Genomic DNA, 27,637 nt, shown 5'->3' with positions numbered 1-27,637 from the left:
TACCACTTTATGGTATTTGACCAAACTTTGTAGTTATGTTGCAATAATCTTCAAGAAGAGCATCATCCCAGAATTCACCCAAGATAAATGGGAGAGGGTAAATACACAATGTTGAAAACTTTCAATTGGCATTTACAAAAATTTCTTCGTAGGAAATACAGTCAAAGTTGAAAGGTGTATTTGTGTGACAAATTTGCATTATGACCTCCTTGTCCTGGATGACTGTTCTAGGGATGGAAATGAGTATGGAAAAGGATATAAGTGAGGTTGGAATATGCAGTGAGTATGGAAGAGGATAAGGTGAGGTTGGAATATACAGTGAATATGAAAGAGGACATAAGTGAGTTTGGAACATGCAGTGAGTATGGAAGAGGATATAATTGAGGTTGGAATATGCAGTGAATATGGAAGCGGGTATAAGTGAGGTTGGAATATGGAAGAGGATATATGTGAGGTTGGAATATGCAGTGAATATGGAAGAGGGTATAAGTGAGGTTGGAATATGCAGTGAGTATGGGAGAGGATATAGGTGAGGTTGGAATGTGCAGTGACTATGGAAGAGGATATAAGTGAGATTGGAATATGCAGTGAATATGGAAGAGGATAAGGTGAGGTTGGAATATGCAGTGAGTATGGAAGAGGATAAGGTGAGGTTGGAATATGCAGCAAAAACATTTTCACTAGCACTTAATTTGATTGAAAGCTGTTGGATACACTTGTGCTCACTGGGTCATTATTTTTAGGGGATTTTAGGAACCCTACTATGAACTAAAACTGGCATAAAATTTTCAATATTGGCCATACAGCTTTTTAAATTTTGCTACTCTTGGATCTGCATACCAGCAAATGTGATAGTCTGTGACCCAGATGTGATGAGGTTCATGGCAGAATCTGGATACTCAATTCTACAGGAAAAAATGAATATTTTGTCACTGTTATCACTCCATGTGGTGTTCTGCTGTAATACTAGGGTGCTTGTGTAGACTTGCTCTGGTAATACACAGGAGCCTCCTGACTCTATTGGATTCAGTGTTTTATAGCCTTCATACGGAGATGATGCTGTCTGGCCCTGGAATATGAGTGAAGTTTCAGTTTTATCTGGGTATAAAATCAGCAAGTTTAGTATACACAAATCTGTGCTAAAGTTGTACTTCATCTACCATGATCATGATGAGAAACAGATGAAATTAAAACATACACAAATATACAAATGATGTAAATTTAAAGTCAGAAATAAGTTGGTGTGAGAGTCATAGTCATGACCAATTTATAGATGTGCAATTAAAACTAAAATGTGTTACATTACATCATAACACACAAAAAGTAATGATAAAGAAGCATGTGTATGTTCAAAGTCAAACAGATTTTCATCACCTAAAAAGGAACAGTCAATGGTTGGCTTGTTTTTCCTGATTGTTACAAGTCTATGGTCTTAAAATAAGTAACAGAAAAGAGTGAAAGACAGCAAGCTTTGTAAAGTTCAACAAATAATTTATTTCCTTAGAATACATAGTGAAAATGAGAAAAAAGAACTTACGGTATTGCAAATTAAATCCCAAAATAATCCAATAATTACAGACACAAGTCCTAATAATATAAAGTCCTGAATAAAACTCAATAAAAGTTCAGAAGAGATCTAAAGCTTATGGATTGCTGATGCATCAACAGTCTTTTGTTGAATCATAGTAATATAATTCAAGGTTTGAATAGAACTTATGGTACTATGAATTAATCTCAAAATAATCCAGGAATTACAAACATGTCCTAGTAATTCAAAGTCCTGAATAAATCTCAGTGCAAGTCCTGAATAAATCCAAAAACTGAAGATGCTGATGTGTCTGTTATAACTTATAGAGTGTTGATGTGTCAACAGTTATTTGTTGAACCATAGTAATATAATTCCAGGCTTGAATTCAGCATAAATTCCAGTGAATGTCTTTATCCAAGAATTTTATCAGAACACTATTGTATTTACAGAGAAAATAATCATTTGCAATGAGTTCAATAACTTCAAGAAAATAAAATTCAGCTTTTAATGGTCACAACATAATACAACCTGAAGGTGCTAGATGTTAAAGCATGAATGATAAAATCCTCACAATCACAAGATTATTTACTTCTCTACCTTACCTTAGTTCACAATTAGCATTTTCAAAAAAATAACATTACTTAATGGAAAATAACCATCTAGAATGATCTAATGAGCCTTGTATTACAATGTAATAACATGTACAATTTACTTAGGAAACTCCAAAACCCTGACCCTAATAAACATATTTACTCCTTCATGTTTACCTGAATAAAAATCCTGATATAAGTTCATACACAAAGAGAATAATAAAGCTATTATTAGTTGGGGGTTTTTATACATAAAATGAAATTTAACAAAATTTTAAAAAATCAATCAGGTCAAGCAGAAATTAACTCAATTTTTGACAAGGTCAAGTCTAGCATAAAATGTTACATTACAATAGCATGTAATGAAATAAAAAAAATTAAACCCAACAAACAAAGAATTAAATTAAATATATATAATACCGATGTAGTGTTCATGCTTGTGGGGAAGTCTAGATTCAGGTAAAATATTTCCCTTAAAAGTGTGTGTGTGTGAGTTAGATTTTTAACGTAGCTTTAACAAATTTTCAGTCATATCGCTACGATGTCTGCAGTGTGGTAGTTTATAGTGATGTCTAGCACTGGGACATCATGCCGTAGACATGTAGCATGATGCCCACCCAGTCACATTATCCTGATGCCAAGAAAACCAGTCCTAACACTAACCTCTTAATGCTGAGCACCAAGCGAGGCAGCTGTTAGTACCATTTTTGTAAGTCTTTGGTATAACTCAGCTGGGGATCGAACCCACGACCTCCTGCATCTGAAGCAGACTCTCTAACCACTAGACCACCAGAGTGGTTTCCCTTGCAAGTCATTGCTTCAGTTCAAAAAGCCAGATGAGCAAATTTCACTGTGCCACGTAATATAATCACCAAGACCATAATTTAAAAGAATATACAACTGTGACTGTTCTGTGCAGTGGGCAAAAGTGTTTTTTTTGCCATATATTAAAAGCCTACACCTTAATTAAATTACGCATATATAAACACAATTTTAATTTTATGTAATGTGTGTAGGTAAACAAGATACCAAAACGTGTGCTTGATATTGCTCATCTTCTGACTTGAGTCTAAGAGTTGTAGGACAAGTATCTGCATTATTTGGATGTTTTCCATTTTAAAAAAACAAGGGTCCCTTGAAAGGTCTGATGCACTAATGGCTTCAAGATTTTCCAGGAATTCAAGCGAAGATCATTTCTTTTTTTCTAACTGCTGAGTGCTGAAACCTTCTGTTATATTTATGCATAATAACACGGTCTGAAGTCAGTAGTTCTGGCAGTCAAAATGGATGAAAGATTGGAACCATTTTCACTTAGGACCAACAAGACATTCATTCAGCAGCAGAGAGGGCGAACAGACCAAAGTCGAAAAGCATCGAAAAACTAAAAATAATCCTTCCTACGAACAAAGAAAAAATAAAAAGCATCGACAGATTTATCCAAAAGCGTCGACACAAATTGAAGCACAAATAAATCTTCCAAAAGATTTCTCAAATTGGTGTTACTTTACCGTCGTTTTCTTTTTTTTTCTTCATAGAATGGTTTATTTTACCACGTGAACACTTTATTGAGGTCGCGCCCTCTCTGCTGCTATTAATTAAAAAATTGTTACATTAAAAATAATGGTCATCCAGAAATCTCATACTGCAAGAATAGCATGAGAGAGACTAGAAGCAATTAAAAAATTTCTTCCCGTGCGAGATTCATTCAAAAAAAATCTACAAGCGCAGCAAGAAACACAAGTTGAGTACAAAGAGGACACTAAAAAACTGTTTAAACCCGTCACTGCAGCTACTAAGAAAGTTTCAGCGGCTGTTGAAAAAACTATATGGGGAGATATTATGGAGGAAGATGAGAAGAGGAAAAAGGGTATTTTTCCGGTATTAGAACAAACTGCGGCACAAGCTGAAAAAATAGCAAGAAGAACTAAACAGACAAACAAGATTTTACGAGCTCTTCCAACTGATATAGTGCAGCTCAACCTCCACCTGTTGGTGAAGAAATACTTGAAGGTATTGGAAAACTTCATGCTGAAGTCGCCGACGTGAGAAAAGAACATACACCTGAACCCAAACCAGTAAAAGAAAATATAAAATTGATTGTAAAATTTAAGGAAGGGTTTGTCGAAGATATTAGAAATACTAAAAGAGAAAAATTACCTGAAAAAATATTACATTGTATATTTAACAAATCTGATTTTTTAAACCCCCCTCAAGAAAAGACAAATGATGATAATCTTGTTAAATGGATATATCGCATATATGCAAACAAAAAACAAGTTAGAGGTAATGATTTGGAATACAGAAATCTTTATGAAGAAGTAAAAAGACTTTATAGAGAGAGACTGGAACAACTCTCCCAGTATCAACTTCCTCCACCTCTGCAATGAACAGAACAAAAACAATATTTCTCGCAACAAGCAGAACAAAAACAACATTTTTCACCGCTGTCGGAAATTAAAAAGATATTTGGAATGACACCACCTAAGAAATCAGAAGAAGAAGAAGAAGTAACAGGGGGTGGTCTGGGAAATAATTTTGCTTGTCCCGATAATATTCTCAATGATGTGTCACGGTTAGAAGTTCTCATAGGAGGAAAACGAGCTGGAAATAATTCAACAGAAATAATTAATGAAGCAGCTGATATTTGTCAGCGATTATTTCATCGTGGTATCATGGATATCGGCGTTTACCGAAAACTTATCGACGAACTTGTTGATGACTAGTTGTTAGATAAATGGTAAATAAAATAACATGATCGTACATAATAATCATCGTAAACCTGTATCGGTCAGAGTGGTAACTCGCGATTACCAACCTATAGAGCAATTTACGGAGATGGACTTGGTGATGTTGTTCAGTGGTTGTTTAGACGGTTAGCCCCAAAAGTAGCGCCTGTTGCAAAACAATTATCGATGAAGGCTATTGATGTTGTTCATGAAAAAGCTCCAGGTGCAATTATTAATGTTGCTGGTAGGGCTTTCTCGGCAATCAAAGAAAGACTAGCACGATTATTGCGACGAAAATCACAACCACCAGTAAAATTACCAAGTACTGAAGTGATGCCCCCAGATGTCAGTAGAATAATAAATCAGGCTGCAAATCAAAAACTAGTGGCGTTAGCAGATCGAGGACTTGGTGAATCAGGGAATAATATTTCAAGCATGATATCAGGAGGTGGAGTTTCCAAACCCGGTAATCTTTGTGTTAAATGAAAATAATTATAATAAATGTTCAAGTATATATCAGACACAGCATTTGACATGGAAGCACCTGTGCTTAAAGATAAGTCTGTGCGTGATTATCAGTTTTATTCTTATGAAGAACGAACAACAGATCAACGTGGAGGAAGAATTGAACTACAAGTTCATGATACAAGTAGATACCTTTTACCCGCTGAGGCTTTTCCTGACGTAGAAGGTACAATTGTAAGAACAAATGATACTAATTACGGAGATGAAGTAAAAGTTGGTTTTGTCAACAATGGGATCATGGCATTATTTAATAGCGCCACATATATGATCGATGGAAAAAATATTGAATCAATTCAGAATAATGTCGACGTTGCTACAACAATAATTGGTCTAGCAAGATATTCTGATGATTATACAAGATCAGCAGGTCCCACAATGATGTTTGTAAAAGATAATTCTAATCACCCTGAAAGCGATCCGTATAATATAAGATGACCAAGAAATGCTGACAATACCGCTGATGCTGCTGTGTGGCCGGTGGTTCACGGTCCTAATGAAAATTTCAACTTGGGATTTGCAGCGCACAGAAATATGTTGCTAGGAGCCAATAGAAGATTTTCATGTACAATTCCACTATCGCATATTTTTGGATTCTGTAGAAATGTTAGAAAGGTTATTTTTTGGAGCTAGACACACGGTTGTTCTTGTAAGAAAGAGTGATGATAATGATGCTCTGTGGAGACCTCTTGGTGATGCTGGTAAAGTAGTATTATCGAAACTTTCACTATGGATGCTGGTAATGACTCCAACGATCGCAGAAGAACAAAAGTTGATTTCTTTCATGGACACAGGTGGTAAATCCTTGTTGTCATGGTTAACAACAAGCATGGATAGTATGCAAACTGACATTAACGGTCAGTTTACATGGCATATAGCATCACAACAAGGTGTTTCTGCACCATGGCATATTTTTATTGCTTTTCAGCGCCATGATCGATTAGGTGATCAAACTCACTCTCATATGATATTTGATAAACTAGGTATTACAGATATTTCCTTACGGATAAACAGACAACAAGAACCAACAGAGAATATACAACTAAATTATGAACAAAATAGTATAGGACGTGTATATCATCGTTTAATGTCATTCATGGGACGTAATCAAAATGTTGAAACTGGTTTGCAAATATCACAACATGATTTCAGAACTTTGTATCCGATTTATTATTTTTCGCTGGAGCATCTTGATCTATCAAAACAATCTGTCATTGATATACATCTTAAAGCAGCATTAAATACAGAAGGTGGTGATGATTATAGAGCAATCGCGGTCATACTCAGCGATAAAGCCATGTTACTTGAAGGTGGTAGTGGTCGATTAGAGTCGTTGATGCACCAGTGGAAAATCTTTAATCATGTTATTTAGAAAAATATATTTATATAAAAATGTCGTATAGTCATGTCAATGTTGCTCTGACCCCCGGTCAGGTCCAAAAACTTCAGTCAAAAAACGCCAGCAAATGTGGAACTAAAATATCACTAAAACGAGATCAGATTGGTGGTGGTCCAAACAAATTATCGTTGACAAATAATCAGATTAAACATTTCAATAAAGCCCTGGAATCAAAAACCGGAGTTCAATTCCATCTTTCTCTGAGCGCCATCAAGGACATGGTTAAAACCGGTGGTATATTTCCACTTCTTGCGGCTATTCCAGCGTTAATAGCTGCTGCTGCTCCAGCTGTAGCAAAAGCAGCCACATTAGGTGCTGTTGGAACAGCTGCTGGAATGGCACTAAAGAAAGCAACAGGAAAGGGATACAAAAAAAAGGGACGTGGCCTAAGATTACCGGGATCTCGCTGGGGAAGAGGTCTGAGGCTTCCACGTTAAACTCTCCAGCATCAAATTTTGATTTGATAAAAGCTGCTAAAAAATTAAAAATAAAACCCTTTAGAGGTGCTTTTATGCGAGATCAATTACCTAAACAACCGAACAGTGTTGAAACAGGTATTATTAATCTAGACTCGAATTCAGGACCCGGTACTCATTGGGTATCATATGTGGTTGATCCACGTGGAATCGTTTATTTTGGTTCATATGGGTTAGCTCCACCACGTGAGTTTATCAAGTATGTTGCACCACTTCACGCGCAATTTTGGTATTCAACGTTACCCACACAAACAAAGACAGATCCGCCAATATGTGGCCGTGAGGTAATTAATGTACTTAACGCTATATCAAAATCATCCAAACCGCCACATAAAGTCGTGCATGATTATACAAGCAACTGATTCATTTTAAACAAATCTTAAAATATAATGGATGATATTTATGGAAGAAGATCTTCATGCGTTAAGAAAAAGTCCGGTGATGTTGATCTGACAAAGTACGCGACTAAAGATGAACTCGCTGATATCATGAACCTGGCTGGAGTTGACCCAGATGAGGTTGTTATTTTTCAGGATCGATACGGAAAACTAAAAACGAGCAATATCAGAGGGAGTGATATAATTCGATGAGTACTCGGTGCAGTTACGGATAATATCCCTGTGTTTACTGACAGTGGCAAAATCAGGGATTCAAGTATATCGTTTACAACTATCGGTGATGAAACTGCAAAAAATGTTGCTAATCGCGTGAAAAACACCGGCGACACAATGACGGGTGAACTCAGCATGAACGGAAATAAGACAGTAGTTTTAAGAGATCCAACATCCGACGAAGACGCAGCAACAAAAAAATACGTCGACGTCAACTACAACACCGTAGATGGTAAACTATCCACGTTGAGGTCCGAGTATGACATTCATGTAAATGCATTTGCAAGATTTCGAAGAAACCATCAAAAAACCGATGAATCCATAAATTCTTCGGCACTCCGCATGCCGTTGACATAAAACTTTCTGATATCAAAACTAACCTAGACACGATCAAACAAACACAGCAAGACATCGTAGTGGGGATTCCTGAGATCGTTACTAAAACCAATTTGATTAAAATTCCAGCCAGAATAATTCCCGGGCATATTACAAACATCGTATACACAGTATCATCGGGATTTGCAACCTGGTCTCAGCAAAATAAAACTATCAAATATACCGCAAGTCACTGGCGTGTACAGGGTGTCTGTGTTCGGTGCCGCAAAATTTGAAATATTTACAGCGTATCCATGGCGTCATTCAACTGATAAGTTTTCCGGGGTTGTATCTGTTATATTAAATAGCAGAAGTGAAGAAATTTTTATTCTGGAAGCAGTTGATAAGAAATTAACCACAACATCTTACTGGTGGTGTTTGGAATTTGTAGCTGAAACACCTCTATTATTTACTGCATAAAAAAAATATGGATGGTAAACAATACAGGTACATTCAAGCGCATGAATGGCAGGCAGCATTAAAAGATCGAGTCGAACAGTATACAGTAAAAGTAAAGAAATATCGACGACAATTAGTTACTGTTGATGTGATTGTTTATTCAGTATCCGCTGTTGTTGCTGGAACAGGAGTTATATTATCAGCGGTGACAATGATGGCACCAGTAGCCGTAACAATATGTATTTCAGCAGCAACAACAATTACAGGTGTTTTCAATATCATTGCAAAAAAAATATGTACCTCCACGAATGAAAAATTATCCGATTACATAATAAAATTACATACGACGGTAACATACTCGAAATTGTCTTCGTTGTTATCAGCAAGTCTCAGTGATGGAATGATATCTGATTTCGAGTTTTCAATGATGACTAAAATATATCACGAAGGTATCGGTATTAAAGATACAAGTACTAATAATGACAGAATTACTCCAGCAGATCGTGACTAATACAACTCTGCCAAAGATAATGATGATCTCGGTAAGTTCAACTAATCCTGAATTTAGTATTAACTTTCCTACTGCAATTCGTGCAAATGAAATAGCACTGGCTCAATTATGGGTATATTACAGCTGGCCAAATATCAGATCAAAATCATTTAATGGTACACCAGCAAATAATTCACTTGTATTGGCTAATAAGAATAAACCTGATGGAACACCTGACTGGATTGTTGTTGGAATACCCACTGGTAGTTATAAGATTGAAGAGATCAATGAAGAATTTCAACGTAGAATAAAATCAATAACCGGAAAAGAAGCAAAAATATCGATTAATATTCATGAGCCGACGCTATCTTCTGCGGTTGGGATACATTCTCCTGATTACGTCGTTGATATTTATCAGTCCACGATAAGATCCGTACTAGGTTAGCCGGATGTTCCCCCAGTACATGAAGGACCACCAGAACCAAAATTAATTGAATTTCTCATGGTCGAAGCCAAGTTTATAACAACTCCAAAATACCAAAATTTGTATCCATGGACTGGTAGGGATAATCGTCTTATTCATGATGGAAAATTATATCCTATGGCACTGTTTTCCTTGATTGATGTTGATAGAAAAACTTCAACTAATATTGTTTATGAAAGAGATTTCAGATCAAGGTCTAATGAAATTAAAACTGAACACACAACTACATTAATGACATTAGCACGTTTAATTAAAAACTATATCCTGGAGTATCCCAATATCGATCTAAAACATCAGATCATTGCAACGATACAACACTTAAATCAAATTGTATTAGATCTTAAATATTTTAATCAGACCATTATTGAGGTAATAAATGCTAATGATTATATAGATATAGGAAGGAAAAAAGTATCAAACAAACATACATTGATCATTATAAAATAACTGAAGCAGATTTATTAAATTGTACACTACCAGGATTTGAAACTGGCGAATTAAGAAAAACACTCAAGGATCTTATCACGGAAAATTTTCCTAAAATACTAGCTGTGTGGAGAAAAATAGCCCCACCTCCACTTGTTCTCAGACATAATAATGATCCACACGGTGGCGGTAGACACATATCTCCAGGAATCGTTAACATAACATCGACAATCGCGGTTAATCTAGTTTGTGATGTAATTGATGGTAGCTATCAAATAGATCTCGGAAAATCAAATCAAGCTCAACAAGGATACATTTTATACACGTTCACACCACAAGTTCCCCCTGGGAATTTGATCGTGCAAGTACCAACTAATCCTGTGTATCTGCAGTATCACAATAATATGTTAACATGAATAAATTTTAAGCTCACAGACCACCTTAATTGCTTAATTGACCTACGTGGAGAAGAGCTTGTAATAAATCTGTTATGTGAAATCGTAGATGTTTGATCTTAAAGATCCATGAATTAATCAAGTAAATATTATGTAATGTACCAACATGTGAGGGTTTTTATACATGACAAAGAAGTACTTGAAAACACCATCAGAACAGCGTTTTCACAACCTCCAAACACAGAGCAATTTAACGTTAATTTACTTATTGATGAATACGGAAACGAGGATTTCTTATTAACACAAGAACAGTTAGATGAGCTCCGTTGAGAACATATTGTCGTGATCATTTGTAACAGAGATCAGATTCTAAATTATGCACACTCCTGTATTAAACTTGATCAGTTAAAAAAATAATATTTCAGAATAAATAAAATATTTCAAAATAAATAAAAATATTTCAGAATAAATAAAAAATATTTCAGGATAAATAAAATATTTCAGGATAAATAAAAATATTTCTGAATAAATAAAAATATTTCAGAATTAATAAAATATTTCAGAATAAATAAAATATTTCAGAATAAATCAAAATATTTCAGAATAAAAAAATATATTTTTTATTACTGATATGGTGATTGGTATTTAAAGTTATGCAAAATAATTAGATGGTGTGTCTGATAAGGTGATTGGTACTTAAAATCGTGTAAATTAATCAGATTGTTGATTCTGATGTAAATTATACAAATCAATCAGTTTTGTCAATAATTATTATAATCTGAAACAATTTATTCAAAAAAGAAATATTTTATTATTTTTCAGAAATATTTTTATTCTGAAATATTTTATTATTCTTTTGAAAATATTTTATTATTATTTTGAAATATTTTTATTCTGAAATATTTTATTTTTATGAATTTGATTAGTTTGTGTCTCTGATGGGTAGTTTGGTACTCAAATTGATCAGATTGTGTCTCTGATTTGTGGTTTGGTGATCAAATTGATCAGCTCTGCAAAAAATACTACCAAAAAAAATATTTCTGAAATATGTTTTTATTCAGAAATATTTTATTTTTTATGCAAATCAATCAGTTTTGTAATTCTGATGGGGTGATTGGTACTCAAATTCGTGTAAATCAATCAGTTTTCCAAAAAATACTACAAAAAATATTTTATTATTATTCTGAAATATTTTTTTATTATTCTGAAATATTTTATTATTATCCTGAAATATTTTATTTTTTTATTATTAATAGGGTGATTGGTACTCAAATTCGTGTAAATCAATCAATTTATTAATTCTGATGGGGGTGATTGGTACTCAAAATTATACAAATCAATCAGTTTTGTAATTCTGATAGGGTGATTGATACTCAAAATTATGCCAATCAATCAGTTTCCCAAAATATACTACCAAAAAATATTTTATTATTATTCTGAAATATTTTATTATTATTCTGAAATATTTTATTTTTTTATTATTGATAGGGTGATTACTCAAAATTATGCCTATCAATCAGATTTTATGATCAAAATAATATTTCAGAAATAATAAAAAAAAAAATATTTCAGAATATTGCTACTCAGGGTTGCTTTGGTAATTTGTAACTTCGTTACCTGCTGACATAATTTTTCTTAAGTATCTTATGCGGGTACTGATTGTTTTGTTTCGTTTCGTACTCGTTGGATAATCCTAATCTGACCTTTTCTACTGCAACAGAAAGAGGATCAAATTCATTTACTTGATCATTGTTCACCATAGCTAGTGACTGAAACATAGCTGTCGAAATCCGCTTTATGAACTTATATTGAAACGATAGAACATACTTATTTTCATTTTTAAGTTCTTCTAACGTTTCAAAATCAGATATTATTTTTTCAGGATTTAGTTCATCAGATATATTAATTCCGTTTTCTTCTAGTTTTTTAATAGCAGAAATAATGTCTTTGATATTTTCATGGTTCATTATATAATATATAAATCTTTAAAATAATTTTTGTTTATCCCTATAGAACCCCTATTGAGTGTTTAGCGAGTTCGGCGGGATGTTTCAAGGACGGCACAACATATAGTATTTACATATTTACAACCCCATTAAACTTGTAGCTTGCCACCGCATTCTACTAAGTTCAGATGATACATTGAACACAACACGTAGTATTTACATATTTACAACCCCATTAAACTTGTAGCTTGCCACCGCATTCTACTAAGTTTGTAGGATACACGGAACATATAATCTTAATTAAGGATGGCACAACATATATGATGAATGATGAGCCCCTAATCGAGTGTTTTAGCGAGCTCAGATTATATATAAAATGAAGGAAGGACGGCAAAAACATCCAATGAACGAGTATATACAATGAATGAAGGACAGTACAAACATATACGCTCAACAGAACACAACCCCCCATAATCAGCCCGTGGGTGATACAAAACATGTATCAACCACCAGTGACGTGGTTGGAGGGGTTCTGTTGGGTGGTGGTTTCGCGGACCCCTCAATTATTATAAAAATCGCAATTATGCATAACCACCGACCAGTCTTCAGCCATGGGGATTCTATCCTGGATCGCGAGTGTCACAGTCCAATACGTTACCGACTGAGCTATCGAACCTTCTTACAAACATGTTTTAGAAATTAATACATAGCTAATAATCATTGAAAAGGAACTGATTTCAAGTATTTTTGCTCAAAATACAATTCTGAACTCAGGAAATACGTTTATACAATATATTTTCACCAAACAAGTTAGATTTATAAAGCTGGATAATAAAAATAATTAGGGAATTTCCTATTTACTATGCCGCTTATGATCCACGCCATCTATGATAGAACAATCCAGTCTAGATCTTACAATGACTCCTCTAACTGCTAGATTTTTCCATCCTCCCTATAACTGTTCAATGGAGAAAGTATCAGAAATATACATTACGAGATTTCCCACTCGTAAATCTGTATCCGTGAAAAACATTGTCAAAGGGACTATTTAGTTCTAAATATTACTCGATAAAAAAAAAGAAAAATAAATAATCACACATACGTACATAAATGCATATCATATATATTTCTGCACTGAACAAGGAAAATGCAACTGATTTTTAATTCCAAACATTATTATACACGTATTTCTGTAATCAAGTAAATATATGCAGGATCCCTGTACTGTACTGTGGATCTAAAATTACCCGCTACGATCGATAGACTAGACGCTGGTATCTGCACTCACTAAGCTGAAATATACATGGCATACTGCGCTCGGTTTTCTGTATTTTAGATGAAATATACATGCATTTTATGTGCTGTCTATACATAGTATGCTGTTCTAAATGTTTCACGAATAGAGCAAAAAATACACGGATCTAAACATATAACCGTATATTTTGTAAGTTAGAAACCATAAATATCTTTCTGTGGGTACAGTTACTATGTTGATGATTATGACCATATACCGAGAATCATAAAATTACCTCCCTTCGCTCAAAAAGTAAAAAAAATAAGTAGTATAATAATGAGAATTTCTGACAAAAAAGATAAATAATTAAATAAATAGTCAATAAATATAATTAGAGGTAGTGATGATAGTTTATCTCATTAACAATATTGGAAGATGATTCTTTGTTTATATTTACTGGAAAAAGTGGATTTATATATATTTTCCGCGACAAATTGTACCAAACGCGGATTAATATCAAAGTATTTCGCAGCCGCGTTCATTGAATGAAATATAATTTCTTCGCCAGTTTCTGTGTTTGTAGCCTTGATCACCCTTCTAGAAACTGTCTTACATCTTCCAGTATTACCACGTGCAGTTTTCGCTCTGTGTAACAACTCGAAGGTTAGATAAATAATTATTTTGAGGATTCCCGTCAGTATGATCGATCACAAGACCGTCTTTGATTAACCCCTTGTGACATTCATACACAAATCACTGACAGAGATGAGGTTTCTTCCCAGCAGTAAGCAATAGATAACCATGATTATTAATATAACCAACCGGTACTTTTTTCTGACAATTTCTGATCACATCATTATGATTTGATTCATAGTTTGTTATGATATGATGTCTCACAAATTCAAATTCTTGCTCCATTATACAATAATATTATTTGTTTAAATCACTGTTTGTCTGAAATCTTGATATATAATCCTCCACGGATTTTATAGCGTTTTCACTATTTTTATTTTTTTTCGTCATAATATCTCTTAAGTTCTCTGCACAGTTTTCCACCACAATTTGCACATAATCCTGTTTTTCCTCGCACTCCAATATCACATCGCAGACACGGTATTGGTCCTAGACTTCCACGCCGTATACTTTGTAAGTGCATCCAACAAAATTCACCTCTACAGGATTTGTTGCAGCGAGATACTGTGCCGATCATGAGCCAAATGCACTGATTCAATATATATATATATATATATATATATATATATATATATATATATATATATATATATATATATATATATATATATATATTATTTAAATATATTTTAATTATATGAACGAATTCGAGAGATTATCCCAAACTAGGCCTTCTAAATATAAATTTAATCTCGACAGATTATCTCCTGACTTACCAGTACGAGATCTGGTTGATCCGAAAAATAAAAGTTTGATCTCGAAAATTCATGACGCCAAGAAAGAATTTTACACGGACGGTGCATCTCATGCATGGTCAACGTTCAAGATATTCGCAACGCTGACAAAGTCAAGGACAAAGTTGTGGATGCTACAATGAACGACAAACGAGCGGAAACTATCATTAACTACATCGCTGAGTATGAGGGCAATCAAAAATATTTCTTCAGAGTAAAATTTATTGTGTTAACAGAAAAAGATAGTTGGATTATCCGTGACAAATATGATCCTGTCCTTGGTAATAATAAAATTGCCATATTAAGTAAACATTCCAGACCGGGTCTATTGCCGGGTATTGACAAACCGTATTATGAGCGAGCGTACCCTGTAACAGCAATTATTTATGGAATCTATGAGATAAATAAAAAAACCAGCGTTGATAAACTGGCACCAATGAAATTTTCAAAAATAAATTGTGTAGCCGAACGAGTAATAGAACACTTTACAAACGCGATGCGTGGAAACGGATTAACTGATTTAAGGCGTGAAAAAATAAACTCATGGGCTGATTCAGTTAAGGATACCGGTGCTACAATAAAAGATGTTGCTGAATAAGGAAAAATATTAAAATTTCCAATAAGAGTATCAACAATATCAACAATAACCAGAGAAGTACTGCACGAATCAAAATATAAATCGAAAGGAGCTTCAATAAATATTATTGATCATAATGCGCACGCATGGACCAGCGCAGTAACGATATATCCACGTGATCGAACTGTTAGATTTTACCCCCCAGATAATTCTGGGGCAGGCATGTTTGATTTTATTAACGAAATCAGTAAAAACAATCCTGTATCGGTATGGTTATTTAAAAGTGATGAGGCAGGTGGATTTGGTCAATTTGTTAAACCAAACGGTGAAATATATCGAACAGAATCTCTCCACGAGGAGACGAAAAATCTCGCGGAGAAGTTTTTCAAGCACAAACACGCGGAAAATACTGACAAATTACTAATTGTTTTACCGTTCCATCCGTTGCGGGTCATTTCGCTAGAGAAAAAAATTCATGGAAACCTACACGATTTGATTTACTCGAGGACGTACGTGCAAGTTGCGTCGAATACGGACACGATGGATTATGGAATACCAAGTATAATTACAATGATGTTATTTCGGTTGATATGGTTGCATGTTATCCGGGAAGTTTTCTAGGATACGGAGATTGTTCTGGATATTTTGCTAGATTTGGTCACCCTACAAACGAGATGATGCGAGTGGCAATTAATGGACCATTACCTGATTTTGATCTGACTGGATTCGCTTGTGTTGAATCATTCGAGTTTAACTAAAATCTTCACAAGATTTGTTATGTTTGGTTTGGTAGACATTTTTGTGAAAAACGCTGGGCGCCTATAGTTTTATTACGATATATGCTAGATTGTGCAATATTGACATTGTTGGTTGTCAGTGAGGCAATTATATCATATCACGCGCAGACCGAAGTTTGGTTGTCCATGCCAGATTCTATCAGTTTCGATGAAGTTATTAAGGAATTTAAGGAAAAATGTCCTGGTGTTTCCGAAGATGATATTATCAAAGAAGCTCCTAAAATTCTCGAGATTAAACTTACAAATAACGAAAAAACCGCAAAAGATCTCGGTAGAAGAATCATAGGTAAATTTATTCAGAGTGGTGCATATGATCATAAAAGACATTACGCACGATTAATTCTAGATGATGCCGAATACGAGAGATAAATTTATAAATCGAGAAAGTGTTTATTTATCCGATGGAACAAAATTGGGTATGATCGTTAGTTACATAAATGATGTCTCCCCACAGTATACTCATCTAAGATCTTCTATGTTGGTTTATGTTTCTATAAATTTATTATCGATGATTAATAGATTTCCTGAGACTGCAGTCAGAGTTGCAACAGATTCGTTTTATATTTCGAGTAAATATTTGGAATCTGTTATGGAATTTATAAGTAATGATGAACGATGGAGTTCGTGGAGAATAAAAAAAGAAATATTACACAATTATGCAGAATCAGCAGATGTTCCGATGAGAGATTTTTATCGTAAAGGTAATAAAATATCAGAAATGTCGAAAGCGCCGTCGGTGAGTGATCCAATAACTAGATATAAGACAGTATATCTCAATGGACCTGGTGGATGCGGCAAGACGACTCGAGCAATTAATGTTTTTAGAAATTCAGATATGATCGTGCTGACACCCACAAATAGACTTGCACGCGAGATGAAACAACGGCAAGTACAATCGTGCACGTATCATTGTTTCTTTCGGTGGCGCGGGGATACATGGACTCCTGAACGAATGGGAGAAAAATATACACCTAAAATAATTATTTGGGACGAGATATGTACGGTGTCATTGGATATATCAAAAATGTTTCTCGATTGGTTGTTGACGAAAAATACTGCTATAATAATGTGTGGCGATCATGGTCAGCTGCCGCCTTTTGCTGGACCATCTGCACATGATTGGTTAAAAAATTTCGTTGATTATTACGAAGAAATAGATGATGATCATAGAGCTCTTGATGCAAATTTAAAGGAGTTTAAAAAAATTAATCAGATTACAATCAAACAAAATTCAGTGTGAAATAATACGCGGAGTGATCTCAGAGACCTCAATGAACGATTTTTTGAATTTATGGAGACCCGACGATTTGATAGTAGCAAGCAGAAAAATAATCAGAGACGCTTTACAATGGCAGTTATTTCAGCTGCATAAAGAAAAATACTCAGAATTGCCCGTTCCGTTATGTTATAGACCATGAGATACACGAAAACAGAATATTAATGTTGATATTCCAAGGAAGACTGAGAAGCAAAATCTCATATTAAATGATATTGCCGCTGTTGATATCAGTGTGGTCGAAGATGCATTACGCGCTGACAAATCTCCATGGGTGTTGGGATATGCTATAACGATCCACTCGTCTCAGGGATTAACTATTTCTGATACACGAGTTTGGATTGTAGACGATCGTATAGAGTGGTCAAATTTAGTTTATTTAGCGGTATCAAGGGTTAGAAAAATATCTCAATTACGGAGAATTATAATATCCTGAAATCGTTAATAAAACCAGCATCATCATCGACGGTGATATAATAAGAAAAATATTAACCGGATACAAACAATCTGATAAAAAAAAAATTAACGCGACTTTGATCTTGATGTTGAATTTATTATTAAGTTAAAACAGCAGCAGAATAATCATTGCGCAAGTTGTAATTGCATAATGCTGTGGAGGTATTCGAATAATGATTCAAGACTATTTACCGTAGACAGAAAAGATAGTAGTCGTGGTCATACACGAGAAAATGTGATGTTGACCCGTCTTGAGTGCAATCGGTGCCGGGTGCTAGTTAAGTGATCGTGGTGGTAGTTGTGTATCCTCGGGAATTATTTGCAGTTGTTCAAGTGTAAATCCACGTTGAGGAGCAGTTGAATGTATCTGTAGATTGCAGGTCTACCTGAGGATCTTGTCACGGTGGATATTTTGTGCGTGGTAACACTCCAAATAGGATCAGTCGCTCTTTTTTACCACCTTCGAGTTCACCGGGCTCGTATAAATATCTAACTGTAACATCACCCAGTATTTTTTGTTTTTCATTATCCTTTCGTTGTATTGGTATATTTTTTTGTAATTGCATTAATAGGTTTCATGTTGGTTGTTCGTGTAATATCATTATTTAATGCAGTTATCATGCTTGGTAATCTTGCAACCTATTTGCGACATCTTTTATCTTGAATAAATTCCTTCGCGTATTGGTATCCAAATAACCGCTCAGCAAGTGTTCGATTAAATCGTTCAACAATTGCCTGATCACGGTGAATTGCAGTATGTCCTCGTCGTATTTTGGTATTATGTTGTTTCATCAACGATGATACTGGACCAAGAAATTCCTTACCAGGATCAACCTGTAGCAGCTGTGGCCATCGTAATGGTCCTTGTTAATAAATTCGTTCAAAAGCATCGGCTACTTCAGATGATGTTTTCGTTGATAGCGGCTCTGCCTCTTTATACCTACTTCCAACATTAACAACAGTTAATGCGTACTTGTATGTTTTTCTACATACAGTATCATGTGGTAAAAACAGAATATCAGCTTGATGAACTTCATTAGGAACACTAACATCGAAATACGCGTACTGAATTCGTTTCTGTGGTGGTAGGTAAATTTGCCATATCGCTTGCCTGAATACCCACGCTTTAGCAGTAGAATGTTTAACTGTTGCTGCATCAGCAAGTTTACTAATTGCTGCTTTACCTTTCCAGTATCCTCTTGGACTATAATAAATTGATTCCATTATATATTACCAGCCCCTAGCGCTTATTTACCTTTCATCGCGCATCTTACTAACCAACTAGCTAATTTTTCTCTTATATTTTTATTTTTTATAGAATTTAATGCATGAATTAATTTCACATCTGCAATATGCCTATGTTGTATATTTTCACTTTTATACACAACATCATGAGCATGACATGTTTTGTCAATAGCGTTTACTGGTTCCTCACCTGGATTTGGTTGATCCTGATTATCAAGCCTGATATCAAGTCTGGTACCAGGACTGCAATAATTATATCCTGGTAGATGTTTTTCTCCTGGGTATTTAGCCCATGGAGCACCTGGAAACTTTGACATCAATTTAGCAATATCACCACCGCGCTTATTAGGTAAAAACGAAAATTTCTTTCTACCCCATACAGAACATTTTCCACCATACGCTATTTTTTAATTTTTTGTTGTAACCGTAGCTAAATCAGTAGTTGGAGTTTTAACTCTACAGCACAAACAATATAAATTCATGTCATAAAATATATGGATATAATTGATTTCTCAGCAACTCGGAAACGAGAGCCAGTTAAACACCACCCTCCGTTACCAAATTCCATCAGAATGATTATCACAGGACCATCTGGATTAGGTAAGACGCAATTATTACTTAATTTGATAATGAGATGGTTGAAATGGGATAAATTATATTTGGTAGCACCATCCGTTGATGATCAGAGGTGTTATGAAGTATTAAAAGACTTTAACGAAAATTCAAGATTAATAAATGAAGAAAAAAATGATATTATTGATTTTATAACAGATATTGATGAAGCACCGTCCGTAGATGATCTTGATGGGTTTATTAATAATTTAGTTGTGTATGATGATGTGATGCTAGACAAACAAACAAATCCAGCCAGGATATTTTCTCGTGGCAGACATAAAAATACAGATGTGATCTATGTTACTCAGTGGTATACACAAATTCCGAAAGTGATCAGAGATAACTGTAATATTTTAGTTGTGTTTAATGGCGTAGACACACATACGCTGCGAAATATTCATCAAATTTGGTGTGGTGGTGACATGGATTATAATAAATTCAGAAATTTCTTTTCACGAGCTCAAGTTGCACACAGATTTATAACGATAAATTTACATGATCCAAGAAAAAGATATCGTGTGGGTCTTAATAAAATATTTGGATAAATAGCATCAGAGAGGGCGTGACCTCAATAAAGTGTTCACGTGCTAAAATAAACCATTCTACGAACAAAAAAAATAGATAACAAAGGTAAAGTAACACCAATTTGAGAAATCTTTTGGAAGATTTATTTTGCTTCAATTTGTGTCAACGCTTTTAGTTAAATCTGTCGATGCTTTTTATTTTTTCTTTGTTTGTAGGAAGGGTTAGTTTTATTTTTTCGATGCTTTTCGACTTTGGTCTGTTCGCCCTCTCTGCTGCTCATTCATACTGAGGAACAATAATGACATTTTCACACTAAATAAAATGATCACCATGGCAAAGTGCTGAGTGCTTAAACCATCTCTTATATTTATGAGTAATGACAAGATTTTCAAGTTAGCAGCTGATGTAGTCATAATGTAAGATCAGAACAACTTTAATTTAGGACTAACTAGACAACCATTCAAGATTAGTAGCACTAATTACATTTTCAGACTTAAAAAAAAAAAATTCCCTGTGGCAATGATAATGGAGTTTGATCAGCACCATTTTAACTGACAACCAACTACATATTGTAAGAAGCCTTCTGGTTGATATGACTTTCCATTGTGGAAGACGAGGTGACAAAATGTTCATGATGGAAGCCATGGTGGCCATTCTGGGTGTCTGAATGACACTATCTTCATTCAGGTCCAACACGATACAACAAGTAGTGCTATTAATGCAAGATTTGCCCTTTGGTTTTCTTTTTTAGTCCTGATAATTGCCATAGTCTCTGTCACCCAAGACTTCTGCTCATTCTAGCAAGCAAGCCACACATTGTGTAACCCTCTGTATTAGCATTAATCACCCATGAAAGTGAAGTAGCCCAAGCAAAACCACCATGGTCACTACCACTTGGTTATATTGCCAAAAATATGGATAATCCTCATACTTCTGAAACTTCAGTTCAGTTTTGATATTACCTAACATTTCTTTTGCTATCTGTTTTTCTTCTTCTCCATGTCATTGTTTTTGAGTATATCCTATGACTTTTATAATAACGTATGATCATACTGTTGTAATATTTGCAAGTTTGAGTTTATTTATGTTTGTGATTGCCATTATTATTAAATACATATCAGCACTCATATTAGGTAGAGTTTCTTGTGTAATGCTATTAATTATAAGCTGTAAATTGTTATGATTAATATCAAATGGTTTTACCTCAGGGCAATATTTGAGGGCATTCCAAATCTGATATAATCCGGTAGAGTTTATTCCATATCATTCTTGAACTTCTTTTGCAGAAAAAAAACCATGCAGGCTCTGTATTTCCTTAACAGTTTGTGGCAGAAAGTCTACTTATATTGTTGGCATTTATATATACTTTTTGGTTTCTCAAAGTAAACTGCTTGATTTTTATTTTCTGTAAATCCACAACCACACAGTTTCTTATTTGTGGTCGGAGTTGTCTTTGATTGTCCACTTCCACCAGCACATCAAACTTAGGCATGCTAATTATTTTACCAGCAAATACAGTTCATTGCTTGTGTTCAGACTGCTCTGTGCTACTGCAGACAATTCTGAGTAGAAACGTATTCATGAATGTAACTGAATTGAAACTGACTTGCTAGCATCTGACTTGCTAGCATCACCATTGACACTGTTGCTATTAATATAGCTGCAACAATAATTCCAATTGGTGCAGCTATGATGGTTGTTGTGGTTGCAACTCCAGCTACACTTAAACCAACAATTGTTGTTGTGACAAGTCCACAAATATTACCTACAACCCAATGTGCATGTTTGTATTTCACTATCAGCATGGTTCTCTGGATGATTTCATCTCACTACTGTTGTTCAATTTATTTTTTACATCAGTAACACTGAGGGTCCATCATAGTTCTTCTTTTAATAATACAATTGCATAGTACAACTGCACAACAGGCAGACCCTGTCAAGACTCATCATGCCCAGGTACAATACACACATTCACTTCTAACCAATTACCCTTTTACATAATCACAACTGTCGTACAATTATAGAAAGCCTCAGTCTTGGAAATACTTAAATCTCCAGTGATTGTGTGTTCTGGTGGTCTGGCACTCTTTACATTTAAAAACATTGATTATGCCATTACCTTGTGTATCTAATGATCACCTTTGCCCAATAACTGTTACCTAAACAAGTGCATCATTGCTTAAATAACAGTCAAGAACTTTCTTTTTTCAAATGAGTCAATGTAACAGTGGTGTGAAATATTCACTGGTGAATGTAACCAGGGCGGACACAGTGAATACCACTTCACCACTGTAGAAGCAATCGTAGTGTTTTTGTGCCTGGTGTTTTCGTACCTGTTTTCACGCCTGGTGGTGCAGTCAATGCTTAGGCATATTTATGTGCATATGCGATGATTCCAAGATGTCCTCAAGTCGGTAGAGGTACATCAGCATGATTCCAACAACCAATTTCTACCTGACCCATAACAAAACTATATGACAATTCATACAAGGGTTTGGTAATGCCATTTTGAAGCAGATATTCATCAAAAAGTGGAGCAAAATTGTTATCATTGTTAGCATCCACTGCCAGCTGATCCAACACTCGCTCTGTAAACTCCCTAACCATATCACTATGCTCAGAATCAATTGCTTATATACAAAATCTTAAATACAAACACCAAAAATGGACCAATGTTGCAAGCTTTGAACTGAATTTAATCTCTGGCAACTTATGATATTGATATCTAAACTGTGTAAACATTTTAGATATCATTGCTCGGTCTATATACATGATAGTGATTTTTCAAAATCATGTCCTAGATGCTGCTTATCATTTATCATCATTCCTATTCGACCCTGCAAACCTTTACCTCCAGTTATCATAAAAGTGTATGATCCGGACTCAACATAAAATGTGAAGTTCAGGTCTATCAAAATTATTTACACCAAAAGTGAAAAGTCAACACTAAGGTTGTGTCAGATTTTTTTTCTACCCTCCTTTGATTAATATTTCCATAATTTGCTAACATAAAGTTATTATGTATAGTGGTGAGGGCACATTAGCAATTTGTTCATTCAGGTATTGTTTTACTGTTACAGCATTAGTATCAATGAAGCAATCTGTCATATAATCAACTGATATACCAGAGTTTATAATTCCATTGTTTACAGTGATCTGTGCTAAGTTATTCCAAGACAGCACCATTAAGTTGTCCATATCCTGAACGTCAATGTTAGACGCTTACAGTTTACCAATTTGATCTTCAAAAATCACACAACAACATAACAGTAAACTCAAGTCTACTCAGATCCAAATCAGCACCATGTCGTCAAGCTAAATAGTGTCCATATATGTTAATAAACATTTTGTATAACATTAAACATACTTAAATGTGAAATCAATAAGTGCTTGTGGTGTTGGTGACCACTAAAGTGCATGTAACGCTTCAACAACAAGACGACCACATATAGGACCCAACTCGGTTGTTCTGGTATAGTCAAAACAAACAGTGATTGTTTACTGTGCTTGGTTAAATAATTAACTTCAACTGGCGGTGCAAGCCCATCTGAGTCAAAACACAAATGAAATTGAGGTGTTATCACACATGCTACCCCGTGTGTGCCACGCGCTGTTGTCAGATCCATGTTTACAATACTGGTTTCATGTGTGTGGCACCATCGATGCATATACATTTCACATAAAGACACCACGAATATTTTTAACTGATTGAGCCACCATAAATAAATAAAGAATGGTCAAAAGCATGATCTTCTGCATGTTGTACCAGATAATCGAAGACCTTTTTCTGATGGTAATTGGTGACTTGTTCCTGGTATTCAAAGGCCTTTTCATTTATTTATTCACATTGGTCTGCCAACCACCTCTTTCAGCACCATTCCTAATGTAGTTCCAACTGCTCCTAATGCCACAGCTTTTGCAACTGCTGAAGCTGCTACAACACAGGAATCACTGCAAATATTCCATTAGTCATTTGGGGGTCCTGAGTGACCGAGTGGTCTTAAGTGCTCACCATTATGGATCACTGCCATCTGACCTCGGTTAGAACCTCAGGCTCAGCCAATCTGGGTTTGTGAGAAAGTTCACCAATGGCTTCTCATGGGTCAGTGGTTCTTTTTCCCTGGTTCTTCCTCCACCATTTATACTGGTCGCCATGTATAGCCTATCCTGTGCTGAAAAATGGTGTCAAACCATATAACAAAAAGAACAACCTCTGCATTTGTTCACCTCTGACTTCGATAAGTTTAATGTCACTGAGGTGTTATTGTCTTTGGCCGCATTAAGCTGAGCAAGTTGTGTTTGGGTCAACTACACAGAATATTTCCATTTAATTTTGCTGAAAAAAGTTTCAGTGTGACCCCACAATAGTTTATTATTGCAATTCTTATTTTTTCCAGCTGATCTTCAATAAGGCCTACCTTCACTTCATGAAAGACATTCAATTATGATTTCTTTGAAATTTCCACAGAAGCAAATTAGGATCCTCATTCAGCCACCGGCATGAGATCTCCATCAACACTGTACTGTCATAAAGTATCATAGCACAACATCGCTAACCACCAACAGCTGCACCATCCCATGCATTATAATGTCAACAACAGATAGTCTAAACAACTGCAGGAGTTCTAATGAAAAGTAATAAATTGGGTATTATGTAAGAAAGTCTTGTTAGGAAACCTGCAAACCTGTTTTGATGCTGGTGCATATACAACCACACATTGCCATAATTGCACATGCAACATGAGGAGTAGCATCTGTATAGTTAAACCGAATTTCTCCAGAAGGTTCCTGATGGCAATATAAGCACAAAGAAACCTCAGTCACTTGTAACTAGTCCAATACCATTTTGTTTTGTGCTTGGTCATTATCTCACTCTGCAAGTTGAAATGCCATGAACACATTTTGGTGCAATAAGAACATGTTGGGTACTTATTTGCCATGAAAACTGTCCCACAACAGCATTTGTTGGATATGACATCTGTGGTAAATGTAAGAAACGGCAGTGTTGACATGGTGCTCAACTGCATAAAGGATAACAAACAGTATTCTGAAGTCAATTAAAGGGTTAGGCCAGGTATCCACTAAGTCAATATTCATAGCTCAACTTTGCCTACAACACCTCCTGTGCACCAAACTGCATCACTGGAGTTTATTTTTTGTGTGTTTAGCTCCAAAAAAAAGAATATTAGATTAGTGCCCCCTTTCAGAAAAAAACAAGTAGACCAATATTTTCCTTATTTTGAAGAAGTTGTTGAAAATTTTGAAATGGCCAAGGGAGCATTGGACTCAATTATTACAATGTGTACTCACTGGTAAAGTCTTTGTTAGAAACCCATGTCCATGTTAAATGCTGGTCCATATACAACCAAACATTGCCATATGCACATGCAATTTGAGTAGCATCTGTATAGTTAGGTTCCTGATGGCAATATAAGCACAAAGAAACCTCAGTCACTTGTAAAATTTGCTAGAGAAAAAGAGCAGTTATTTGATAGATGATGCTTAGCCAAGAAAGGTTAATAAAGATTATGAAAGTCTCCGATAAATCATATTGGTTGAAGAGTTTAAGAACTGTGTCCATAATGACATATGGGTTTATCTTTTGCTCGTGTCCCTGACAATTATACTTTAGCTCAAAGTTTCTTTTGTAAACAAGACTTCTGCTCAACAGTCTTCTGGTAGAAAAGTATTTCAGCTTAATACAAGCCCTTCTAGAACTCAAACTGGCAAACTGCTAAAAATCAAGCTTCTGAAAAGCTTGATTCAAGATCCTTGTCTCTTCCTATTGTACCTATTGCAAGTAAAAAGGACACATTATTTCTGATTGTTACAAACTGACAAATAGACATCAGAATCAAAATAGACCTATTCCAAATGCAGTTATTTCCAAGAGGTCAATGTCACGGCCATGTATTGAAAGCAATACATATGTTGGGTCTAACAAACCCCCACCTGATTTTATGGAGAATTATGAACCATTCATGTCAAAGGGTTATATATCGCTCTATCACTCTTGGGTGATTCAGCCAATCCTATCCCTATTAAAATTTTAAGGGATGCAGGAGCTTCTCAGAGTCTTTTATTGTCAAGAACATTGCCTTTTTCCGAGAAGTCTTTTTTTAATGAGAGTGTTATTATGCTGGGAGCAGAGTGCGGCTTTGTTAATGCTCCTCTCCATTGTGTAAATTTGTCATCAGACTTATTCTCAGGACCCATGACAGTCGGAACAGACTCTGTTTTACCCACTGAGGGCATTCATTTATTACTAGGCAACAACCTAGTTAGAAACAAGGTTGTGGTTAATCCACTTGTAACTGACAAGTCTTGTTTAGATCAAAAAGTCAATCCAATTGAAAAAGAATCCACTTACTTATTTCCAGCTTGTGCAGTTACTAGAGCTATGGCAAAAAAAGCTCATGAGAATGATGTTGATAAGGAAAGCATTCCTTTAGCTGACACATGTATTGGTCAGGCTTTTGAGGAGGTCACTTTCACTCCTTTTTGGATCAGTCAGAAGGTATTAATCAAAGTGATTCTCTTTTAATGACTTATTTTCTTTATTCCAATCAGGGTGATAAATGACAATCACTTGTCATTGAACAGGAAAAAGATCCCGAGATCTGTTTGCTTCAATGGGCCATTAGTGAAAATGAAGCTAGTGAAGTTCCTGTCTGTTATTTCATTAAAAATGGAATTCTTATGAGAAAATGAAGACCTCCCAAGGTACCTGCTGATGACGAATGGCCAGTGACCTATCAAATTGTAGTTCCAAAACCTTACAGACAGGAAATACTTAGTCTGGCCCATGAAATTCCATTGGCTGGTCATTTAGGGATTAATAAGACTTATCACAAGATCTTAACTCACTTCTACTGGCCAAAAATCAAAAGTGATGTTGCCAAATACTGTAGATCTTGTCATACCTATCAAATGGTAGGAAAACCTAATCAGAAAATACCTAAGGCTCATCTACAACCTATTCCTGCCTTTGACAAACCATTTAGTAGAATTATGGTAGATTGTGTTGGTCTCTTACCTAAGACCAAGTCAGGTAACCAATACCTGCTGACCATTATATGTGCATCAACAAGGTTTCCAAAGTCAATTCCTTTGAGGAA

The 27,637-nt window shown here is 35.1% G+C and overlaps 1 protein-coding gene across 1 annotated transcript in view; it reads right to left on the bottom strand.

Annotated features, from left to right (window-relative positions):
- Positions 1 to 23,126, bottom strand: part of LOC149773306 (uncharacterized) — a 44,514-nt gene extending 21,388 nt beyond the window's left edge. Inside the window, exons 1-3 of the mRNA XM_089946469.1 lie at positions 22,979 to 23,126; positions 22,126 to 22,284; positions 841 to 1,098 (exon numbers count right to left, since the gene is read on the bottom strand). Of these exons, the coding sequence (XP_089802595.1) occupies positions 841 to 1,098; positions 22,126 to 22,284; positions 22,979 to 23,126 (565 nt within the window). The remainder of the gene's footprint in view (positions 1 to 840; positions 1,099 to 22,125; positions 22,285 to 22,978) is intronic.
- Positions 23,127 to 27,637: the final 4,511 nt, after the last annotated feature.

The sequence above is a fragment of the Sinohyriopsis cumingii genome, unplaced genomic scaffold (assembly GCF_028554795.1).
Source record: "Sinohyriopsis cumingii isolate HCF-2022 unplaced genomic scaffold, ASM2855479v2 utg000695l, whole genome shotgun sequence".
Lineage (NCBI taxonomy): Eukaryota > Metazoa > Mollusca > Bivalvia > Unionida > Unionidae > Sinohyriopsis > Sinohyriopsis cumingii.
This window is presented reverse-complemented; position numbering and strand designations above follow the sequence as displayed.